Source organism: Colobus angolensis, unplaced genomic scaffold, assembly GCF_000951035.1.
Source record: "Colobus angolensis palliatus isolate OR3802 unplaced genomic scaffold, Cang.pa_1.0 Scaffold639, whole genome shotgun sequence".
Classification (NCBI taxonomy): Eukaryota; Metazoa; Chordata; class Mammalia; order Primates; family Cercopithecidae; genus Colobus; species Colobus angolensis.
The window spans coordinates 74,751-98,566 of record NW_012120032.1 but is presented as its reverse complement, the minus strand read 5'-3'; the positions used below and the strand labels follow the sequence as shown (position 1 = coordinate 98,566).

Genomic DNA, 23,816 nt, shown 5'->3' with positions numbered 1-23,816 from the left:
TTCCTTCCTTCCTTCCTTCCTTCCTTCCTTCCTCTCTTTCTCTCTTTCTTTCTTTCTATCTTTTATTTCTTTTTTTCCTGTTAACCATGCGCCTAAACATAGGTGAAAGGAAATCAGTTAATATGGGTATATTTGATATATTTATTTGAAAATTTATCTGTCTCACTGTTTGGCTTGGCTGCATTCTCAAATGACTATAATTATCCTATTCTCATATTTTTCTCCTGTAGAAAAGAAACCATGTTTGCATCAGTGCAGTTTGTATATAAAATAATTCACTGCATTTATCCATTTAATTACAATTAGCTTTCCTTAACCTGTAAATATGATCCTTTATTACTATAAAAGATTTTAATTTACCATTCAAAAAGATTTTAAATATTTTAAAAAGCATTTTGAAGAAAGCAGCAATTCAGGCAGTTTCATACTTCATCTTAATAAGAGCACTAATTTAATGATTGAAAATAGAGTTGGTTCTATAATGAGGTCTCATGAGTACTTCATTATGTGACAAAGTAACACACAAAGGCAACCAATTCTTGGAAATTTAAAAAAGAACTATTTGAGAGAAAAGAATCAATGTAATAGGTTATCTGTAGGTCAAGTATTATTAAGCAGAAATAATTGTTTAGTGGCTAATTTGGTAAATATACCAAAGTCTTGTCTTTTAAAAATATATACATTGCGTTATAAAAAGTGGCAGGCCTTTAGTAAATGGATTTTCCTATTTAGTAAAAAGAGCCGTGAAATGGACATTGCAACTGGTTCTTTAAAATGCTTTGCACACAGACACAGACACAATATCTCAGTCTCCTGTGGATTAGCAAACTGGTGAGTCACTTCTCTGTGTCTTTAACTTGGACATGTTTACAAAGTATTTACCATCCTGCTGAACGTAGTATAAAACTCTAAAACTTAACATAAAGCTATGTGGATAAACATAAGCACATCCATCCATTTTTAAAATCATACATATATTTAACATAGATAACAATGCTATGTATTATACAAGCAATGCATATATGATGTATAATGATATAATATAGGCCCAATTTCTACGCGCACCGGAAGACGGAGGTCCTCTTTCCTTGCCTAACGCAGCCATGGCTCGTGGTCCCAAGAAGCATCTGAAGCGGGTAGCAGCTCCAAAGCATTGGATGCTGGATAAATTGACTGGTGTGTTTGCTCCTCGTCCATCCACCGGTCCCCACAAGTTGAGAGAGTGTCTCCCCCTCATCATTTTCCTAAGGAACAGACTTAAGTATGCCCTGACAGGAGATGAAGTAAAGAAGATTTGCATGCAGCGGTTCATTAAGATAGATGGCAAGGTCCGGACTGATATAACCTACCCTGCTGGATTCATGGATGTCATCAGCATTGACAAGACGGGAGAGAATTTCCGTCTGATCTATGACACCAAGGGTCGCTTTGCTGTACATCGTATTACACCTGAGGAGGCCAAGTACAAGTTATGCAAAGTGAGAAAGATCTTTGTGGGCACAAAAGGAATCCCTCATCTGGTGACTCATGATGCCTGCACCATCCGCTACCCCGATCCCCTCATCAAGGTGAATGATACCATTCAGATTGATTTGGAGACTGGCAAGATTACTGATTTCATCAAGTTCGACACTGGTAACCTGTGTATGGTGACTGGAGGTGCTAACCTGGGAAGAATTGGTGTGATCACCAACAGAGAGAGGCATCCTGGATCTTTTGACGTGGTTCACGTGAAAGATGCCAATGGCAACAGCTTTGCCACTCGACTTTCCAACATTTTTGTTATTGGCAAGGGCAACAAACCATGGATTTCTCTTCCCCGAGGAAAGGGTATCCGCCTCACCATTGCTGAAGAGAGAGACAAAAGACTGGCGGCCAAACAGAGCAGTGGGTGAAATGGGCCCCTGGGTGCCATGTCAGACCTTTGTACGTAATTAAAAATATTGTGGCAGGAAAAAAAAAATGATATAATATATAATTAAAATATTTATAAATAAATGCATATATAATTATTTAACTATTTAAAAATTATGTTTGCTAAGTATCTAGTACAAAGGCATTGTCCTGACTTGCCAGGAGGTGAAGGTCTCATGCAGATGTCATACATATGAGCAAATAAATAAACTAAAGTTTTATAAATGCTATCAAAATGGTATGTGAAAGTGCTACAGGAAGGAGGAAGGGGAAGTTAACATTTTTGAAGGGAGTTAAGAGAAAGGTCTCACAGAATCACTGGTATTTATTTACCACATGGATAGTAACCTTTGAAAGAAAAAGGATATTGGTGCTCAAACGTACAATCTTATCATTTGCTAGACCAAATAATTTACTATTTCTGAATCTTCACTTATTTCTATTTTCTAAACTTTTAAAGTTTTGATTGTTTTTTCTTTATTACCCTGAAATTTATATATATTTGTAATTACTTGAGTCATTATCAACCATGAGATTTTATTTTTTTCCTTTATATTGCACAATAGATTTGTTTGCAAAACATTTTAAGAGAATAATCCATAAAAATTTGACTGAACGAGTAACTTAGGACTCTTAAAAGTTCAGAAATTTGCATATAAAATCAATGGCATTTTGTTTATTTGTTCAAGTGTTTATTTTATAAATACCTGAACTAAAGTGGTGAGAGTGAGAATCTGGGACTAATATAAAGATATTAATAGAATAAAATCTATAGAGCTTGATGATTGAGTAGATGTGGGAGTTGGCTAAAATAAGCCAATATAAGATTAAATGTGTTTTGGTTCAGGGACCATTAACAATGGAAATACTTGCCATGGTAGGATATTTTGAAAGAGTCTGTTTCAGAGAGCAGAAATGGGAATGATAAAAAAAATAGTTTTGAATACATTGCATTTGAGTATTTATTTATAAAACATTGTATTAATTTAATGTTACTAAAAGTTAAAGGTGAATTAGAACACTTACAACAGTTTTTATTTTTCTTTTTGGCTTAAATTTGTATAAACATTTCCATGTATCAGGTTCATTGTAAGTTGATATGAAGAATAAATTTAAGATATCATGTTCCCTTCAACTTTTTTATAACTTAACAGGGGAAGTAAAACTTATGCAAATACAACTAAATAGCCTTTGAGAGGATGAATACCCTGTTTTCTAAGTGATCATTTAAAGCAATATCTTTCTAAAAGTTTTGTATGGGCTGGTGGAGAATTCAAATTACTGTACTAAATAGAATTATACTTACCTTCTGATTTATGACCTTGTATGTTAAAAATCCTCAGTTTTACTATCTATAAAAGATGCATAATGTTTTGCAAAATTATCAAGAGTACTAATTGGCTGAAATGTATGAAACTATTTAGCATATCATTTTATATATGTTAGATTACTTCCTTCTCACATTTAAAATCAAATGAGACATATAAATATCAGAATTTTTAAAGGATGATTACTAAAATATATCTACAAACAAATTATTAAGCAATTCAGTTTTTTTGACTGGCTGTTATCAACACAACATAAAAGTATATTTAAAAATCACCTATTTGACTAACATAAAAAGCCAATTAAAACTATACCTAGTAGCCATCGAAGAGCTACCTACTTCTTCATGAAATAAATTTAGAGGCTTAACTTATCTAATTTGGCAAGACTAATATATAAAATTCAATGGTAAATTGCCAAATCACAACAGCATGTTATATTTAGTGATATAGCCCACTCTTTTAATTTTTTTAAATTTATTTTTTTAATCAGCAGATAAAACTGTAGGTATTTATATTTCACAACATGATGTTTTGAAGTATATATTAATTGTGGAATGACTATTAAATCCAAATACAAGCTTGACAAAATGCTGGAAGAATGATTTAATATATTTACCTGGTTACAAAATAATTTTTCTGATATATTCTGCTGAAACATGTTATGAATTCTGTCACCTCTGCTTGGTTACAGTATTGACACTTCCTTGCTGTAAGAATATCTAATTTGTTTGCAGATAATTTATCAGAATTGGACTGGTTTACCTCCTTCACAAGTTGCTTTGGCAAATTAAAAAGTGTCCTGGCCTGGTCTCTGTTTGGCTTGAGTCACCCATGGGTATGCTGGCAATACTAAATTAGAGGCAGCCAGACCCTCTGAATCTTGTGGTTGGAAATATCCCAAGTAGTCTTTGGCACAGATTTTCTCTTATTCAAGGGTGTTAGTTTTGGAAAACTAGAGAGCTGAGATAGAGGAACATGAGAACTGAAATATACAGTGAAGAAAACATGCATTTCAGCCCAGGATGAAATACAAGGATTTAAGTTGATTGGCTACTATGGCTGTCTTCAGAGATTCTTTGAAATATGTGTTCAAATGCTTTCTGCATATTTGGAATAGAAGGACTACCTTAAGTCTTAAAAAGAAACATTGATAAAATTAGGAAAAAGTAACTCTACAGGGATGTCTGTCTCCTATATATGTGTAAACTAATTATCTATATAGAACTCAAAACTTTGAATTTTGAATACTACTGCTCAATTAGTCTCTATTATAATAATAAATATATTTTTAAATCATTGAATTAACATATTTTCCTTATTCCTTTTTCTCTAGAAAGGAGATAAATACAGTCTAGAGATACAGATGAACTATGATTCAAATCTCACCTCCATAGCTTACTAATTGCTTGGCCTGCATCAAGGCCTTTTCCTTTCAAAGCAGCTTTCTATCATATAAAAATGAGGATAATACTCTCATAAGAGACATGAAAGATAAGGATAATGTATTTAGAACATCAAGATCAATTTCAGAGGTCCTACCACTGAAGAGAGTTTGTAGTTTTTAATCTTCATTCAAGTGTGTGGAGCAGAGAGAGAGAAAGAAAACTGAGACAACAAAAAAGGAAGAATAAGCTGTATAAATAAAGAGAAGATGTATCATTTTAGACAACTTGTATAGAGACATTGTACAAAAGACATACAAGTACACACTTCCTGAGAATTTTTGTTTCCTTTCTTATAAAAATCTATCTGTACATAATTTAAAACAGTAGAACTGGCAACCTGAAAAGAGTTAATTTGACAATCGTATAAGGAAAAAGGCATCTACTATATTCAAAATGAGCAAAGATGGCCTAGTTTCTTACATTTGTCTCCAGCATCCTCACCACTCCTAAGCTTGCTAGTGAGAAATAACAATGAAAAGGTCACAGTCTTATGTGATTTGACTCATCCCTGTTTTGAAATTGCATATATACCAACATTAAGAACGGGATCTCTAGGACGTAGCTTTTCTACCAACACATAACTTTGATTTTTATGTTTTCAAAACCTTACAAATCCCCCTGCATAGAATGCAGTGAGTTCTATTACTTACAGAGACTTACATTAGTTACTCTAGTTTTCCTGTCAAGAAATTCTAGATTGCTTTTAATATAATACAAAGACAAATACTTAAATGTTTAAATAACCAGTTCGATATAAAACAACACAAAACTACTGCAAAACAAAACAAACAAAACCTCTACTAAAAGAATATAATGAGAGCCATTTTATGGTGCCTGGTATTTTAAATTATATAATATAAATATATACCTATTATACATACAATTTCAGTAAAAAAAAATCACTGTTATTTTTCTGGAAGGGAAAACAAAGGATATATAAATTGCCAGAAAATGCACAGCTGGTAAGCAGCTTAGCTGTCAGGAATTACAATGTAGAGGTAGATGTGTTTAATTCTAAACTTAGGACTCTTCCCTTACATCATTCTCATTCTAATTACTCCATATAAAAGACAAAATATAAATTGGTAAAAGGCAGAGAAAAAAATCCTAAACAATTCAGGTATGGCCCAGGTTTTTCTTGAGAATTTTGTGAAAACTACTTATTATCTGTCAATAGAGATCATCAAGGAAGGGCATAGTGGCTCACATCGCTAAACCCAGCATTTTGGGAGGCCAGCATGGGAGGATCACTTGAGCCCAGGAGTTTGACACCAGCCTGAGCAGCACAGTGAGACTCCACCTCTACAAAAAATAATTGAAAAAAAAAGAAAAAAAAAAAATTAATCAGGCTTGGTGGTGTACGCCTATAGTCCCAGATACTTGGGAGGTGGAGGTGAGAGGGTTGTCTGAGCCCAGAAGTTTGAGGCTGCGGTGAGCCATGATGGCGGCATTGCACTACAGCCTGGGCACCAGAACGAGAACTTGTCTCAAAATAATAATAATAATATAAGGCCAGGCTCAGTGGTCACGCCTGTAATCCCAACACTTTGGGAGGCCGAGGCGGACGGATCACGAGGTCAGGAGATCGAGACCATCCTAACTAACACGGTGAAACCCAGTCTCTACTAAAAATACCAAAAATTAGCCGGACGTGGTGGCAGGTGCCTGTAGTCCCATCTACTCAGGAAGCTGAGGCAGGAGAATAGTGTGAACCCGGGAGGCGGAGATTTCAGTGAGCAGAGATTGCTCCTCTGCACTCCAGCCTGGGTGACAGTGTGAGATTCCATCTCAAAAATAAAATAATAATAATAATAATAATAATAATAGTAATATAAAATTATAAAGATACTCTTGTAATAAATAGTAATATCTACTTTTGAAGGTTGACCAAAATTAATGCAATACAGCTTTCCTACAAAATGAAATAAATAATTGCAAATTCCCCATTTATTTTTTAATTGTAGACATATATTCAACCTCAAAACTTGAATGTTTATAATAACATATATATATATATTTGTTAACACTTTAACCTTAACATTGAATTTAGGCTGCATTAATTATATAATTTGAATTCTCTAACTTGAAAGTCATGAGTCTTAGATCTTTGGTCAACATTAGAAGTTTTTTTATTTGTATAAATTTAAGGGGTACAAGTGTGATCTCATTACATGGGTAATATAAATCCCGTTTGTTATATATTGCATGGCAGTGAAGTCTGGACTGAGATGGTTTGGCTCTGTGTTCCCACGCAAATCTCATGTAGAATTTGTCTTCAGTGTTAGAGGAGGGGCCGGTGGGAGGTGATTGGATCATGGGGGCAGATTTCTCCCTTGTTGTTCTCGTGATAGTGAGTGAGTTCTCATGAGATCTGATTGCTTAAAAGTGAGTAGCACTTCCCCTTTACTCTCTTTCTCCTGCTCCACCTGTAAGATCTGCATGGATTCCTTTGCCTTCCGCCATGATTGTTAAGTTTCCTAAGCCTCTCAGCCATGCTTCTTGTACAGCCTACAGTTCCGTGAGTCAGTTAAAACGGTTTTCTTCATACGTTACCCAGTATCAGATAGTTCAGTATAGCAGTGTGAGAAAGAACTAATACATGGGTTTTTAGTGTAGACACCACCCGAATAATGCACATTGTACCCACCACATAATTTCTCATCCCTCACTCCCCTCTCACTCTCCTACCTTTCTGAGTCTCCAATGTCTATTATTCCAGACTCTACATATCCATACATTGTTTAGCTTTCACTGATAAGTGAGAACATGCGCTATTTGACTTTCTGTTTCTAAATTATTACACTTAAGATAATGGCCTCCAATTCCATTCATGTTGCCGCAAAAGATACGATTTCATTCCTTTTTATGGCTGATTATTGTGTGTGTGTGTGTGTGTGTGCGCGTCACAGTTCCTTTTTCCTAACATCTGTTAATAGACACTTAGTTTTATGCCATATAATAGTGCTGCAATAAACATACAAGCACAAGGTTTTTATTTTATATTATATATATAATATATATAATATCTTTTATACATAAAATATATAAAAATTATTTTATATATATATAAAATAATTTATTTCACATTGGGTAGATTCCCAGTAATGGGATTGCTGGATCAAATGGTAGTTCTATTTTTAGTTCTTTGAGAACTCTTCATGCTGTTTTCCCTAGAGCTTATAATCATTTACATTCCCTCTAACAGTCTGTAATCATTCTTTTTTCTCCTCACCCTCATCAACAACTTTTTTTTTGACTTTCATAATAGCCATTTTGACTGGTATAAACTGTAGATGTAAGTATTGAGATAACTCAGCACTCTTGACTTAGAACAAAAGAAAATGATAGTATAAAAGATTCTACCAAAAACTGTATAGATTCTCAAAACCACATCTCTCTTTATGTTATGGTATTATAGTTAAGATTCAGGTGAATTTTGAAGTGCTGTAAGAAATGAAGCTAATATGAGTAAATGATATTAAAATCTATTCACTGAGAAACATTTTTAAAATACTTATTTTGGACAAGGCACTTTTCCAGTCACTCATGGTGGCCAGAAAAAAAAAAGAAAAAAGAAAAAAAAGACAATATCCCTGTCCTCATAGTAATTCCATTCAGTGATACCATTTTAGACAATAATCTCAATATTCAGCATTTTCCATCATAAATCTCTTACTTCCTATATATAAGAAATCTAGAATTTGACATAAATTATTCAAAAATTAATTTTAAAGCTGAATAATTTCCATAGTTGTGGATGCTTTAACATAAACTTGTGTGTGTTTGTATAGAATTGTTTGCTTGCTGTCTAGCACTCTTAAAGTGTTTTTATACAAAAATTAAAAACAGAATTGTTTTTCTATTTTATCTAACTTAATTTTGAAAAAAAAAACTCCACATTTTTTATTAAAGTTTAGTCATAGATAATTTTTTTTTTTTTTTTTTTGAGATGGAGTCTCGTTATGTCACCCATGTTGGAGTGCAGTGGCACAATCTCGCCTCACTGCAAACTCCACCTCCCAGGTTCACACCATTCTCCTGCCTCAGCCTCCCAAGTAGCTGGGACTACAGGCGCCAACCACCACGCCTGGCTAAATGTTTTTTGTATTTTTAGTAGAGACGGGGTTTCACCGTGTTAGCCAGGATGGTCTCGATCTCCTGACCTCGTGATCCTCCCACCTCGGCCTCCCAAAGTGCTGGGATTACAGGTGTGAGCCACTGAGCCCGGCCCTAGTCATAGACAATTAGAATTTATTAGGAATAGGGTTAATATAAATATCTCACGAATGATGTTATTAGTAGTGTAAACGAGTTTTTTAAAATATTGCAAGATTTCTATTTTGAACTGAATCGTATTCCCTCAAAGTTTATTTGTTAAGGCCCTAACCCCCAATGTGACTGTTTTTGGACATAGGGCCTTTAAGGAGATAATTATGCTTAATGAGATCATAAGAATGGGAACTTAATACAGTAGAACAGGTATCATTTAAAAAAAGAAAGAGATATCAATGATCTCTTGCCCAGAGGAAAAGCTATGTGAAGACACAGTTAGAAATTGGCTATCTGCATATGTACAAGCCAGAAGAAGGTTTCAGAAACCAACCCCGCCAGCATCTTAATCTTGGGGACTTCCAACTTCTAGAACTGAGAAAAAATACATTTCTGTTGTTTAATCCAAACCAATCTGTAGTATTTTGTTATCACAGCTCCAGCAGAGTAATATCATTGATAACAGACCTAGTAAGGACGAGTTTTTTATATTATTTCCTTCTAAATTATCTCATAGCTTAATTATACCCTGTAAAGATATCAGTTATAATTTTAAGAAAAATGATAATATATTAATAATTCAGATAGCCAAAAAATATGTGATTCCATGATCGTCTTCACTTTTTCTACAAAACCGAGAACACTGGTTTGAGGATTCTGATGTCATAGTCATAATATATACAAATTAAATGCATAAAGACTGAAAGGCCATAAGAATTAAATGAAAAATTAAACCCAGAAGGAGTTACATAATTAAAGAAAGTTTGATTGACAAAGGGAAATACTTATTAGTATGAATGTCATATATTTACATAGTTCAATGTAATTAAAAAGTTATTTCACATGCATCATTTCAATTATCTCTCACAACCCAGAAGAAGATCAGAACAGGAGGACAGAAAAATATTATGTACTCATAGAGCTTCTTATCTATCTTCCCTCCAAGAAGATGACCACAATTACAATTTTATATTTATTTGTGTAATTCTTTGGTTATTGTTTGTCTCTCACACTAGACTATAAGATCCATATTTATTTTCTCTTTTCATTATATATACAGTGCCTGATGTAACTGTTTTGAACTTTTAAAAATTGAAATTAGATGCAAATCTCAAAAATGAGTAAAAGCACTTTCTACCTTGATCCTGAAGTTTTGTATTTTCAAGAACCAACTAAAAAGCCTCACTCATTTTCTTTTTATTAAAATGAAAGTAGGACCAAATTTGATATACCCTAATCATTTCCATGAAAAAAGTTTTTGGTACACTTACAATCTCAAACAATATATAACATATAATTAAAATATATAATATAAAGGAAATCAATTTAGTCTTCAAACTGGCAAGGAATAAATTCGTAGTACTGGCCGACTATTTCTTTTGGGCATCAAAGACTGCTTACAAAGGGTGGAAGGCGTTATCAATCTTCCTTATAATACAGAAAGAAAAATTCACATGCCCTAAAACATTCATTGAGGTGATTCTACAATTTAAATTTGAGGGCATTGTGGTGATAAGGTGACCAGAGTTAAGTACATGTATATTACAGTCTTGAACTTTTGGTCTGCCATGACTCCACCTCCACCTCCATTACCATATTCATCTACAATATTCCTGATGGTGCCTAACTGATTATCCAGTATATTCATTGCAGTTAAATAATGCTATCATTCCCCTAGTATGTAATTAGGAAGGGAAATATGCTGCAACAATTCTTCCAACCAAGGACTACCAACCCTGTCTTTAGAAAAGTTTCAACAGGAGATGGAAAAAGAGATGTGGAGTGTTGCATAATTTCTGTGACTACATTAGAAAGCCTTCTCTCATAACCAGTAAACATAGCATGTGGACCACCGAAACATTCATTCTTTCCTTCATTATTCTTCTAAACATATTTTTAATTTTTTTCCTATGAATTGACTATTGGGCTTAGCATAGAGAATACAAAATTGGCAAGCAAAAAAAGAATGTAATGTATCATTTCATAAAGTTTACAATCGAACCAGAAAAACAAAAACTGATCACATACTTGAAAAAGGTAATTAGAGGATTAGGACTCCATCCTTGTGATTTCATTAACACTAATTACCTCTCTCAGATAAGTGAAGTTAAAATCATGACAAGAGATACAATAGAGGCAGAACATAGGCAAAAACTTTCATTAAATGAATTAATGAATGAATGAGTATCACAGTAGGAAAAAGAAAAAAAAAATAGAGGCTAGATTAGCTGGAGCAAAGAGTAGCCCCTGCAGGAAGCAAAGACTGATCACATAACATAGAGCCTAGCTAATTTTAATCTTAGAGAAAGAAAAAGACATTGAAGGTCAGTGTCTTTGCCCATACCCGTTACTTAAAGGGTAAGGATTATTAGAGGAAGGAAAATATCACATGTAGTTCTGAAAAAATAACTCAAGCAATACAGAGAAAGGGAAATGATTGTAGGGAGCCTTGGATTGATATGGGAAACCAGTAATTATGCTCTTGGAATTAGACAGATTTGGACCTTCTGATCAATGCATGATATAAACTTGGATGAATGGACATTTGTTAACTGCTAAAAAAAATCCTTCTTTGTATTATCTTCACATGGTTGCATCAAATGAAAGGCAGCATTAGCTGCCAGGAATAACTCTATAAATACAGTTGCTAAATTATAGAGCTATTTCATGCACTATTTATCATTCAAGTATGAGAAAACTAAGCTATCACAAATGTCTGCCTCTATTTGCTGGAAAAATGAGTTCAGTATATTGATTCCAAGATAATGAACAGCAATATTCCCTTGCTCTGACACTGAAATATCTATTCTTTATTTTGTTCATTTTTTTCTTAACTTCTAAGTTGAACAAATATTTCAGTATTTCAAAAAGGAAAACATGAAAAATATTAATACAATTAAAGTATAAGCACAATTTAGTAAATTCTTCCTGAAAATTAAATACTTTTAGAAATTAAATTCCTATCTTGAAGGAAAAGTGAAATTCCATGCAGAAATGTGCAAATGTTATGAAAATTATATCTGGGTTAGATAAACCTCACAAAGCACAATTTTCTAGAATATGGAGTAACAAATTAAAACCAGTTTATTTTATTTTTGTGTTTTAATAAAAAAATTGTATTCAATAAAAAATAACAGAATAGTCAATAAAATACACTTTCAGTATGATAATGTTAACTAAAAGGTATTATTTCAGTGTTTTAATGTTAAAGTTAGCTATTAAAGCAGGAAGAATACTGTATATATGTGTATATGTATAATATAATGTAATATAATATAATGTAAGATAATAATCTTAGGAAAAAAGCTCAGAAATTTTTAGGTACCCCAAATTTTCCCATTTTCTCTGTTGATTTAGAGTTTATTACAAAATGTCCAAAGAGAGATTCCAAGTAAAAAAACAGTATGTAACTTAAATTTCCATTTATTCATTCTTCTTGAGTCGTTAAGCAAAACTTCCCCAAATGTGACACAACTTTGCTCCCCTGCTTTGTCTACAACACTATAATTCCCCCTTAAGCAATTCTATGTTTACAATCATTCAACATTCCCTCCTGCTATATGGCAGATAAGTGTTACATGTTAGGAGAACAAAGAGAACTAAAACATTATTATGGAATTCTAAAAACTAAAAAAAGCAACAAGTGAAGTCTGACAGATAAACAGCTGACAAAAATGCAATGTGGTAAATACTATGAACATTTATGCATAAAATGCTTTGTGAACACAGATAACAAAGTGGCTGAATCTGTAGGTTTCTAACAAAAGAAATAGTAGAAATTGGACTTTGAAAGATAAGTATATATTAACCAATGATGTCAGTAAAGTATTTTTTTTCTTTTTTTTCTTTTGTTTTGCTTGAGAAAAAAGCAAGAACAAAGCAAAGATGTCAGGAAATTAAATACGTTGGTGAGATTCTAACAACCTGTCTCAGTTGGTCAGGGGTTTCATTTTTCACAGAATATCCTAGGTTTGCTTTTAACTTCAAACCTCTGCTCAAACTTCTTTTTACTGGGATACTATTTATTATCTTTGATAAATATCTGTGTCAAGGAAAACTACAATGGCTGAAAATATATCTTGGCCTGGCCTGGTGCCCTTTTGAAGACATCTCTTCTTGTCTGAACTCAATTGCTCTATCTTTGAAGTTTTAAAGGAATAATCTTCTGCATTACTTATATCAATCCTGTTCACATACTGCTGAGCTTATTCTCTGTATTCCCTCATTAATTAGGTGGTAAACATTTTAACAGGAAATTTTCTCCAACAGTGTTTTAATTTTGTTTATAATCTTTTGCACAACTTTCAAAATAAATATTTATTGTATTGAACTGAATTAAATCTTCTTTGGTAATCAATAAGTTCACCCTTTAATTATGCCCCTCAATCGTAAGCTTCAGACCCATCAAACAATGTGTATTTTGTATTTTTTACTTGTATAGGTTTATTGGGTACAAGTAAAGTTTGGTTACATGGATATATTATGTAGTGGTAAAGTTTGGGCTTTCAGTGCAAGCATCACCAAAATAATGCACATTGTTTTATGCATTATTATGCACAAAATACGTTATGAAATACCTTATGTAATTTCTCATCCCTTACCCCGTTCCCACCCTCCCACTAGTCTGAGTCTTCACTCTCTATGTTCATGTGTACACATTATTTAGCTCTCACTTATAAGTGAGAACATACGATATTTGACATTCTGTTTCTGACTTATTTCACTTAAGATAATGACCTCAAGTTCCATCCACGTTGCCTAAAAGGACGTGATTTCATTATTTTTGTGATTGAGTAGTATTCAATTTTATGTATGTGTATGTATAGTCTTCAATTAAGTTGATTCCATGTTTTTTCTATTGTGAATAGTGCTGCAATAAACATACAAGCATGGTTATTTTTTACATGAGAATTCATTTTCTTTTGGCTAGATATCCAGTAGTGAGATTGCTGGATTCAATGAAAAAAAAAAGTCTGACATCACTAGTCATCAAGGACATGCAAATTAAAACCGCAATGAGATACCATCTCATACCAGTCAGAATGACTATTATTAAAAAGTCAAAAAACAACAGCTATTGACAAGGATGTGGAGAAAAGGGATTGCTCATACACTGTTGGTGGGAAGGCAATTTAGTGCAACCTCTTTGGGAAAGAGTATGGAGATTTCTATAAAGAAGTCGTAGTAGAATGATGTACTTTGTACATTGTTTTTCAGGATATGATGTCACTCTATTGCCCAGGCTGGAGTGCAATGGCATAATCACAGCTCACTGCAGCCTCCACTTCCTGGGCTCAAGCCATCCTCCCACCTCAGCCTTCTGAGTAGCCTTAGTAAAGAGAGAGGAATATCCTTGGCCAAGGCAGAGTAAAAGACACTGCAGTTAGTAAAGTGTGGACTGTGTTTAGATTTTAAAAAACTTTGAAGTTTGACTAGAGAATAGGTCATAGATAGATAACAGAAGAAGAGACATGATAAAATGATCAGATTCATGAGGTAGAGAGATTTTCATGTATATGTGTGTATATATACATAAATTTATGGGTGCTATATATATATATACACACACACACACACATACATGAAATAGGGAGGGAGATTTGGATATTTGGATATCACATTAAGGGGTTTAGAGTAAGGATTATAGTGGGTATCTGTTTTTAGTTAGCCTGCGTCTTTTACATGCTTTCATTTTATTCATTATTGGGTGTATTTTTTTTTATTTTTTGTAAAACATCCTGAATTATCTTTGAAATACCCCTTGACACTGCAAATCATGTTGATCTTGTTTCTCAGAAATTTGAACCTTAATCACTGATCCAAGGAGAAAAAAATGGAAGCAGCTGAAGCACCAGTTACAATGACATCGACAGATTTCTTTCTCATTTCTACAAACTTCTCCACTTCCTGTCCTATACAAGGACTGATTATTTTTCTTTTCCTTTAAATCTAGGAGTTGCCATGGATCCTTTCAAAAAATTCCTTTTGTTTCCCATAATTTGGCCAGAGTCAATTTATGTTGCTTAAAACCAAAGTACTTTATTCATAAACCAACAGAATTACATTCTATGACATTTTCACATAGGTGTTAGGAGTCAGAATAAAGCAAGATTCTATTTCTTACATGTAGTTTTCAAAGATGGAATAAACATTCAAAAGATCTGTCCAATGGAAAATGTTATTATCGAATAGATGTTATTTCAAAACTTCATTCTGTAGAAAATGCTGTGCTATCTTTTGAAGGAAATCTTGTCAATTTACAAAGTAACTGTGCTTGGAAAGGATTCTTGGAAAGAATAAGTTTCTCATACTTTTGTAGCCAATGTATAAAATAAACAATTTACATTGAGAAAACAAGGATTAGATTATTTTTGGAGAGCATGAAGAAGATATTTTCAATTACTTGAAAATGTGTAGCTGGCAAGATGTGTATTCATATTCAAGTAATTTTCCTCCAATAGTATAAAAGGTTAAGAGTAAATTAAAAGTAGGAAGGACTCAGAATACAAACAATATCAAGCAAAGAACTTATTTTTATGATTTAAAATGTCAACTGACTTATATGTTAGGTATTCACCACACTTCTTGCTAACATTAAACACTAACTTTGCAACTAATAATAATAGTTGAAATATATTTAGAACTAAGTGCCAAATCCTGTGCTGAACACTGTGTAGATTATCTCATTCAATCTTTACTAGACTACTATATGAACAGGCCGTGTAATTCTTAGGACTCTTTTATCACACAAGAACAGCAAACCTGATCTATATTTGCTTCAGCAAATAGGAAATTTATGGGCTCACATAAATAAAACTTCTTGGAAGAGGGTTGTCTTAAAGGGCAGTTTAATGCATGGGCTTAAAACATGTAAACAATATTTACAGTTTCAAGTCCCTACCTTGAATACCCTTTCTTTAATGAATCGTCAATACCTAACTCCTCACAATCACAGGATGGCTATTTCAGCCCAGCTGAACACTCAACTAACTCTAGATACAGAGGAAAGAGAAATAAATGTTTTATCTGTGAACATGGTAAAGTCTTGGCTTCATTCTCCTTCACTGAATTGAATGGTACTCATTTCTATAATAATCGAGATGACATGTGTTAAAGGATTTCACTATTTATAACAATATAATTGTGTGCATAGTAGTCATAAAGATGATAAGCATAATGAAAACAGTGAACACTTGCAGCACTTACTTCCATAATTCTAAAAACTTTGAATAGATTAACTTATAACTTTACAATAACTGCAACACATAATATAATACTACTATCTACATTATATTGATGAGAAAATGTACACACAGAGAGGTTAATTCACTTGACCTTGTTCAACCATCTGTTAAGTTGCAGAATTTGGGTTCCATCAGAAATTATCTGGCCCTAAAGGGTACAAACTAACCATTATAATGTGCTGTGCTTTTCCCCAGAAAATAAAGAAACCAAGGCACAAGAATTAAGTAGCTACTCTGAACTAATAAACTAGTGAATGGCTAAGGTAGAATACTACCTGTTTGATGGTAGAACTGGAATTCCTAGCTACTAGAATATATGAATGCATATAATGACTGTTATTGGATATATTTGAAAACAAACACGGTAGCCACAATTGCATTTGGCTGTGAACCTAAGGAGAAGAGGGAGGGCAAATGTTACATGGAATAAAATAAACTCGATTTAAGTCTCAATGAGTAGCTTTATTTTGGGTTTTGCTTCTTTCTTAAATGCATACCAAAAAGAAATCATCTTAAAACTCAGACTTAGCATGAAATAGACATGAAAATCTATTTTCTATTAGCTTCCGTTCACATATCTGGAGCCAATCCTGGTTGTCTAAATCACAGATAATATCCCCTAGTTTTAAAGGTATATCTCTGAAACCATTATTCCTGAGCTACAGAAAGAAAGAAGTTGCATACAATACTGAGAAACCTAAGCCACAGAGAAATAGAAATTGGCAAGCTCAAGACTGTCAGTACAAAGGCCCCATTATAGACTAATAAAATTGAATCTCTGCATTCAGAGAGTCAATGTTAATGTTCAAATTTTCTGACCCTAACCCTAAAACTAAGTTCTGTTATAAAAAAATGGAATCTAGGGCCTGGGCATCCCTATTTTTAAACAACTATCCAGTGTTTTTAATGTTCAGACAATGTTGAAAAATACTGTTCTAGAAAAAAAAAAAAAAAAGCACTGTGTAACTAATTCTGCCATTGTGTAGGCAACAGCATCACTGGGTTATTGGGAACTTGACAGAAAAATAAGCCTGAAGAAGCTCTTCTGACTCTCCTAACCCTAAATATAAATAACAATGAATTCAGAAATTTCTGTGTGCTCTAGTAAGGGGACATGTAGGTGCTGAGAGGTTCAAGGGTGATGATTAAGACCAAGAGACCTTTATATTTTGGGGCTTTATACATGAGAAATATGACCAAGACCACATATGCCAAAAACAGGTGCCAAAAATTCTCTCTGAAAAGTAAGAAAGAACAAGTATCCAGTCACCAATGCAGGCTCAAAAACAAAGGAGCTACTCAACAACAACTAGAATATCATATGTATTTGAGGTTCCCATGTTATATCCAAACACCATCTTGGAAAGCACCAGATGTCTTACAGATTTGGTATTTGAGAGTTCACACGGAAGAAAAATATTTTTTAACTGAAAGAAACTATGCTACTTTAAACTTTTTTTTTTTAAATCCTCTTAACCTACATCAGGATAAAGAGTGAGGGCAGGTTGTGGGACTTAAGAGCAAAAGTACATAAATTATACAGAATAAAAAAGCTTTATTTCCTTTGCATATTTATGTGGTAGTATGCCCATTTTTGACATACAAATTCTAATTTCACAGATACTACTTTATTCTCCCTACATTTTTTGACCTTTTTCTTCTCTCATTCTAACAGCAATTACTCTGCATCTTTGCTTCCGGACAGGTTTGTGACTGGAAATAAGGCATTTGCCTAGAACCATCCCTTTATCCGCATTAGTTCCAGAAATCTAAACTCATTGAGGACATTTTACAGAGTGCTGTGAGGAAACTGTAAGCAAAGAGAAAGAACTCTGAAAAGAAACATCCAGATGGAATTTGCCTAATAGCAAGAGAAGAACCCAACTTCATGGCTGGGAAAAGTGCAGTGATTGTGAGCCTGGAAGCAGGAGAGACACAGGCATAGTGGGTCCTCAGCAGCATGGGGCGAGGGGGCAAAACTCCCAAATGAAATTACCATATGTGCAACTAACTTTTTCTTTATTAACAATAACAGTTGATAACAATTTGTACTTACAGGTGTACAACGTTGACAGAAAAATTGCATAATGCTTTCAAACCTAATGAAGGCACTACAAACAACTAAGGCAGTATTTTCTTACAGTCAGGTAAAATCAAGAATCCAGTAAAAAATTAGGTCAATTTAAAGAAAAATAACGTCAAATTTATTGTACTCCTAAATACACTATTCATACTTACTACCCAAAAGATAGTTTTGAATTGATATATTAAATTTACAAACATTCAATAATTAATACACTCAATAACCAATACTTTTTTTTTTTTTTTTTTTTGTCGCCCAGGCTGGAGTGCAGTGGCTCCGTCTCGGCTCACTGCAACCTCCGCCTCCCGAGTTCACGCCATTCTCCTGCCTCCCAAGTAGCTGGGACTACAGGCGCCCGCCACCATGCCCGGCTAATTTTTTGTATTTTTAGTAGAGATGGGGTTTCACCGTGTTAGCCAGGATGGTCTCGATCTCCTGACCTCGTGATCCACCCACCTAGGCCTCCCAAAGTGTTGGGATTACAGGCGTGAGCCACTGCGCCCGGCCCAATAACCAGTACTTTTTAAAAATATTAAATACAGAAGAAAATGTTTCCTTGAGCCAAAATTTGAGGCTGAAGGAAATGTGACAGTTGCCTAGAAAGATGAGCCAACACACCTTAGCCTTTACCCAGGTAAAGAAAGCACCGCTATCATGGATTTTATCAGAAAAGAGAAAATCTCCTGGTATATCCAGCTAACATACACTCCTAGTATATCCACATAAACACATATTACCCCAAAAATATCAATATCTGGAATTCAAGTCATTGATAGAATGCTAAGGCCCCAATTAAAAGAAATAAACTATTGAGTAAATACATGGACTTATACACAGTAGTGCAAGCTTGTGCATTTTAAAAACTGATTGTGGCTGGGCACAGTGGCACACACCTGTAATCCCAACACTTTGGCAGGCCGAGGCGGGTGGATCACCTGAGGTCTTGAGATCGAGACTAGCCCAACCAACATGGTGAACCCCATTTCCATTAAAAATACAAAAATTAGCTGGACTTGGTGGCAGGCACCTCTAATCCTAACTACTAGGGAGGCTGAGGCAGGAGAATCGCTTGAACCTGGAAGGCAGAGGTTGCAGTGAGCTGAGATCATGCCATTGCACTCCAGCCTGGACAACAGTGAAAAATAAAAAACAAAACAAAACAAAACAAAAAACTGGTTGAAATAACATCTTTATGGCTAAAATTTAATTACCCAGGAAATCTAATTAATAAGTACATTTTGAGAATATTCTATTCCTCAAATAGTGCAGTTTCTTCACGCCTTGCAATATGCTATAGCTTATTTGCTAGAAAATACTATTGTCTCACATTTTGTCTTTATATTTTGAATCATTTATATCTGGCATTTAATTGGATAGTGATTTTTTTATTTGATTAGCACTTATTTTAAAGGTAATTATGCAGGGATTCATTTTTTTTTTAAGTTTATTCTTGCTTAGTGCTATCTAAAGACGCAACTTTTGTTCACAGGAAGGCATCATTACTCAGAAAAGAAGTGATTTATGGAGTAATTAAAGCAAACTAAATCTTCAGTAACTAAATGTAAATTATAAGTGAACGCTCACTTGGTCTGACCTCTCTACTCTTTTTAAACATAAAATATTTATATTGTTGCCATTAGTATGTTAATAATCCTGGGTTTTAGAAGTAGTTTTATTTAATTTTGACTTCATTTATATTTGTTTTTTCTAAGTCAAAGATACTAAAATGAATGGGCATTTTTACTAAAACTAGGAATAGTGCCAGATGAAAGCTAGATGATTTTAAAACTATGAATAAAATAGGGTTACAATTACACACATATACTCACACGCTCACTTGTTTTCAGTTAAACATTTCTGAGTACACGTATATGTACCTGTCAATATTTCCTATGTAAGAGTGTATTTGTTTTTATATAGCACATAAGAATTCTCTCAAAATTATTAATGTATTCATTAAATTTGCTTATTTATTGTTCAAAAATTATTCATTAAATTGTGAACAATAAATGATTAGAGATTCCCTTGCCACCAACCACAATCTGTAACTCTTAGTTGGTGACAATTATATTTTTTAGATTAAACTGAATTGAAAAACTAAAACACTGATATTGGTAAATGTTGCAAAAATTTGAAGAACTCTTCCACATATTGCTGTTAAAAAGTGTGAACAAATAAATAGGCCAAGAATTTGGAAAGCAAGTAAGAGATTAATGAATGTTTGGGTTAATATTTTTATATAAATACAGCACTCTAAATCCAAACATACATAAAGAAGTACATATACGTTTTTACAGATAAGTAACTAGAAATTATGACTATATGGTGTATAATACAATGATGAATTAATATATTTACATCACCAATGATTTATTCAATATTAAGAGTTATAATTGATTTTATAAAAATATATTCAGATATCATAACATTTTTATTAAAATATTTATATTGTGGGTGACTGTATGTTCTTTTTGACATTTTATTAAAAATAGATGCTTATTTAAAATATGCTTAATAATCTTGCTCAAATAAACTAGAAATTAGTTTATACATTCAACGATATCAGAAATTTTAATAAAACTTTTAGTAATATTTTATTTTATTTATGTTTCTTTTCTTTGGAAAAGTAAAAGTGATGAGATTAACTTATTTCCACAACAGATTTCATGGTTCAGTTACAATCTGTTTTCTAAAAATGGGAAGTCAACTCAATATGAATGTTTAGCATGCAGTTAATATCTAAAATATATTACTATGATACTGATCATTTTTACTCTCCTTAAAATACTGCTGTTAAGAAAAGAAATCAAGAAAGAAAAATGTTCTTAATATAACACAGCACAAAGAGGAATCATATTGTTATCTGAGAAATTCCTCATAAATACATGTTTAGAAGTATTCTCGGAGGGAACTTGGTACACTTCTTTCACTTTCCTAGAGCATAATGTGATTTGTTCAGAAATTAAACCACAATTAACTGTGTAAAATCAGAAATCAAGTTTATTATTTTTGTTTTAGCCACACAAAAGCCAATACCATTGTGAAAATCAGCAGTATTCCATAAAAGTGGAACCGCTGCACCCCATTCTACTTGAATACTTGGTTCAAAAAGATATTTGACCTGATAATTACTTTACAACAAATTATAGAAACAGTATTTAAAATTTTATAATGTTCAATTTAAAAACTAATTAAAAAAATTTTCATGGTTAACAGCATTTAATATATTAGTTTTAAAACTACATAAATCATTTAATTTTTTAAGTCTGTGTTTTCCTTTATTACTAAAGACAAAATTATTTTCTCCTAGAAAGTCTACGTTTATTATATTCTAATTACAATCTTATTATTCTGGTTCTTGTGTAATAATAATGGAGAAATAACAAATTTGTCCCATGTCATACAAAGAGTGGAGAAAAATAACCTGTGTGCCTTTGATGAGATAAACTGCTGTACTTACACTCGTGAAATTTCAAGACAGTAGCTCTCAATGACATTCCAGTTATTTCTGCCCATATCGCCATTCCCAAATACCCTAGTGATATCTATATTAGGCATATTGTAGCAAAACTTCTTTCATTTGTCTTTAGCATTTCATTGTCTTTAACCCCCACAAGTGACATCAGTTTTTAAAATTCAGCTTTGTTTATTTATTTAAATGTACTCAAGCTTAAAAATGGCATTGAAATCAATGTATTTGAGAATATGGAACATGAGAGACAGAGACGGGTTTGGGGGAGGAGAGAGAGAGAGAGAGAGAGAGAGAAATATGGAGGGAGAGTTACAGAAAGAAGAAGAGAGATGAATATATCTAAGCTGTTTCTGATTGTTTTCATTTGTTGCTTGATTTAAACCTTCTTCTATCCATCTACTTCCCCACAAACCTGTTTCAGAAATTATTTGTCTAGAAAAACTTGCTGTCTACTTGCTCTGAAATTTTTGACTCTCCAGGATGGCGCAGTTGTTAATGTATTAGTAGATTTTAAATCCTACTGCTTTCTGCAGATTTTTTAATGAATGCTTGTAAGGCATCTCAGAATTAGGTTTGAAAGCAAAATCATATGTTACCATATGGAAAATCAGAAAGAGAGCAGTTCAAGTCTGGTAATTTTTAAGAGAATGGAAATACATATTTTCACATGAACTTCAAAAAATTTACATGCTATCTTAAATATCCTTCTCTGAGCTGAACCTGAGCATTAAAAAAAAAAAAAAAAGGAAGGTTCAAGTTGAATTGATATTAGGTAACCAGTACAATAATTCTGATATAGAAAAAAGTTTCTAGCACCTGAACTTGACCTAAGCTGACTTGTATTTTTTTTCATGTCTGCTGTCTCACACTTGATGCGTCACCAGTCACACTAAACTACTTCTGCACATACCAGGTTGTGTGTTGCTGGTTGCTTTAATTATGTTCTTTACTCCTTCCTTTTCCATTTCTTAACTAACACTTCTTGAGCACCTACTAAGTGTCAGACTTTGTGTTACATATACAGTGAGAAATAACATACAACACGCCCTCACAGTGTTTGCCAAAGCAAGATGCATATTCTAAAGAAGAAAGTCTCGTCATTTTTGCCAACACGGATGAATCTGTAGGACATTATGTTAAGTGAAATAAGTCAGAAATGGAAAGACATATACACATCACTTCACTCCTTTGTGAAGTCTCATGGAATTAGAGAGTGGACTGATGACTTCCAGGGGCTGGAAAGATATTGGTCAAAGAATACAAAATTTCAGTTATGTAGAAGGAAGAATTTTAAGAGAGCTATTGTATAACATGGTGACTATAGTTACCAATATATAGCATTCTTGAAAAATGCTAAGAGAATGGATGTACCAGTTCTCACCACAAAAATGGTAACAATGTGAGGAAATGCATATGTTAATTACCTAGATTTAGTCATTTCACAATGTATATATACTTCAAAACATCATGGATGTAAATGTTCTCACCACAAAAATGGTAACTATTTGAGGAAATGCATATGTTAATTACTTAGATTTAGTCATTCCACAATGTAAATATGCTTCAAAACATCATGTCATCCTTAGTACAACACATACAATTGTATCTGTCCATTAAAAAATTTAAAATTTTTAAAAAGAACATGATAAGGAAATGAAAAGGTGCTCTGCTTCCAGGTGGTAGAGATGGATGGCTTATCTTTTTGACTAATACACTGAGTGAATATCTCATCCAGAATGAGTATGATTATTTAATTTCCATCTTCCCAATATAAGGGGAATTAAGAGCAGCTGGAGAAAAATTACAGCCATTAAAACTGCTGCTTTTCGTTCTCCATCATTCATATAAATTCTGCTGTACCTTTATCTCCTCTGTTCTATAATTTTTATCCCTTTTATTTTGGCCTCTCTCCAGAAGTCATAAGCAATTTCAAGCGCCTTTCAATTATAAAAAAATAAATAACAATAAAAGCCATCCCCATGATCCTATAACCCCTGGAGATATTATTCAATGTCATTCTTCTATTTTTCTTCCAATTTTTTTTTTTTTTTTTTTTTTTTT

At 33.1% G+C, this 23,816-nt stretch overlaps 2 protein-coding genes across 2 annotated transcripts in view; one reads left to right on the top strand and one right to left on the bottom strand.

The window, feature by feature from the left end:
* The window catches only part of MGAT4C (MGAT4 family, member C), an 883,869-nt gene that overhangs the window by 817,381 nt on the left and 42,672 nt on the right, over positions 1-23,816 (bottom strand). The window lies entirely within an intron of this gene.
* Positions 1,051-1,954, top strand: LOC105527588 (40S ribosomal protein S4, X isoform-like). Its single transcript, XM_011963956.1, has one exon. The coding sequence runs from the start codon at positions 1,104-1,106 to the stop codon at positions 1,893-1,895; it is 792 nt and encodes a 263-aa protein (XP_011819346.1). The 5' UTR covers positions 1,051-1,103; the 3' UTR covers positions 1,896-1,954.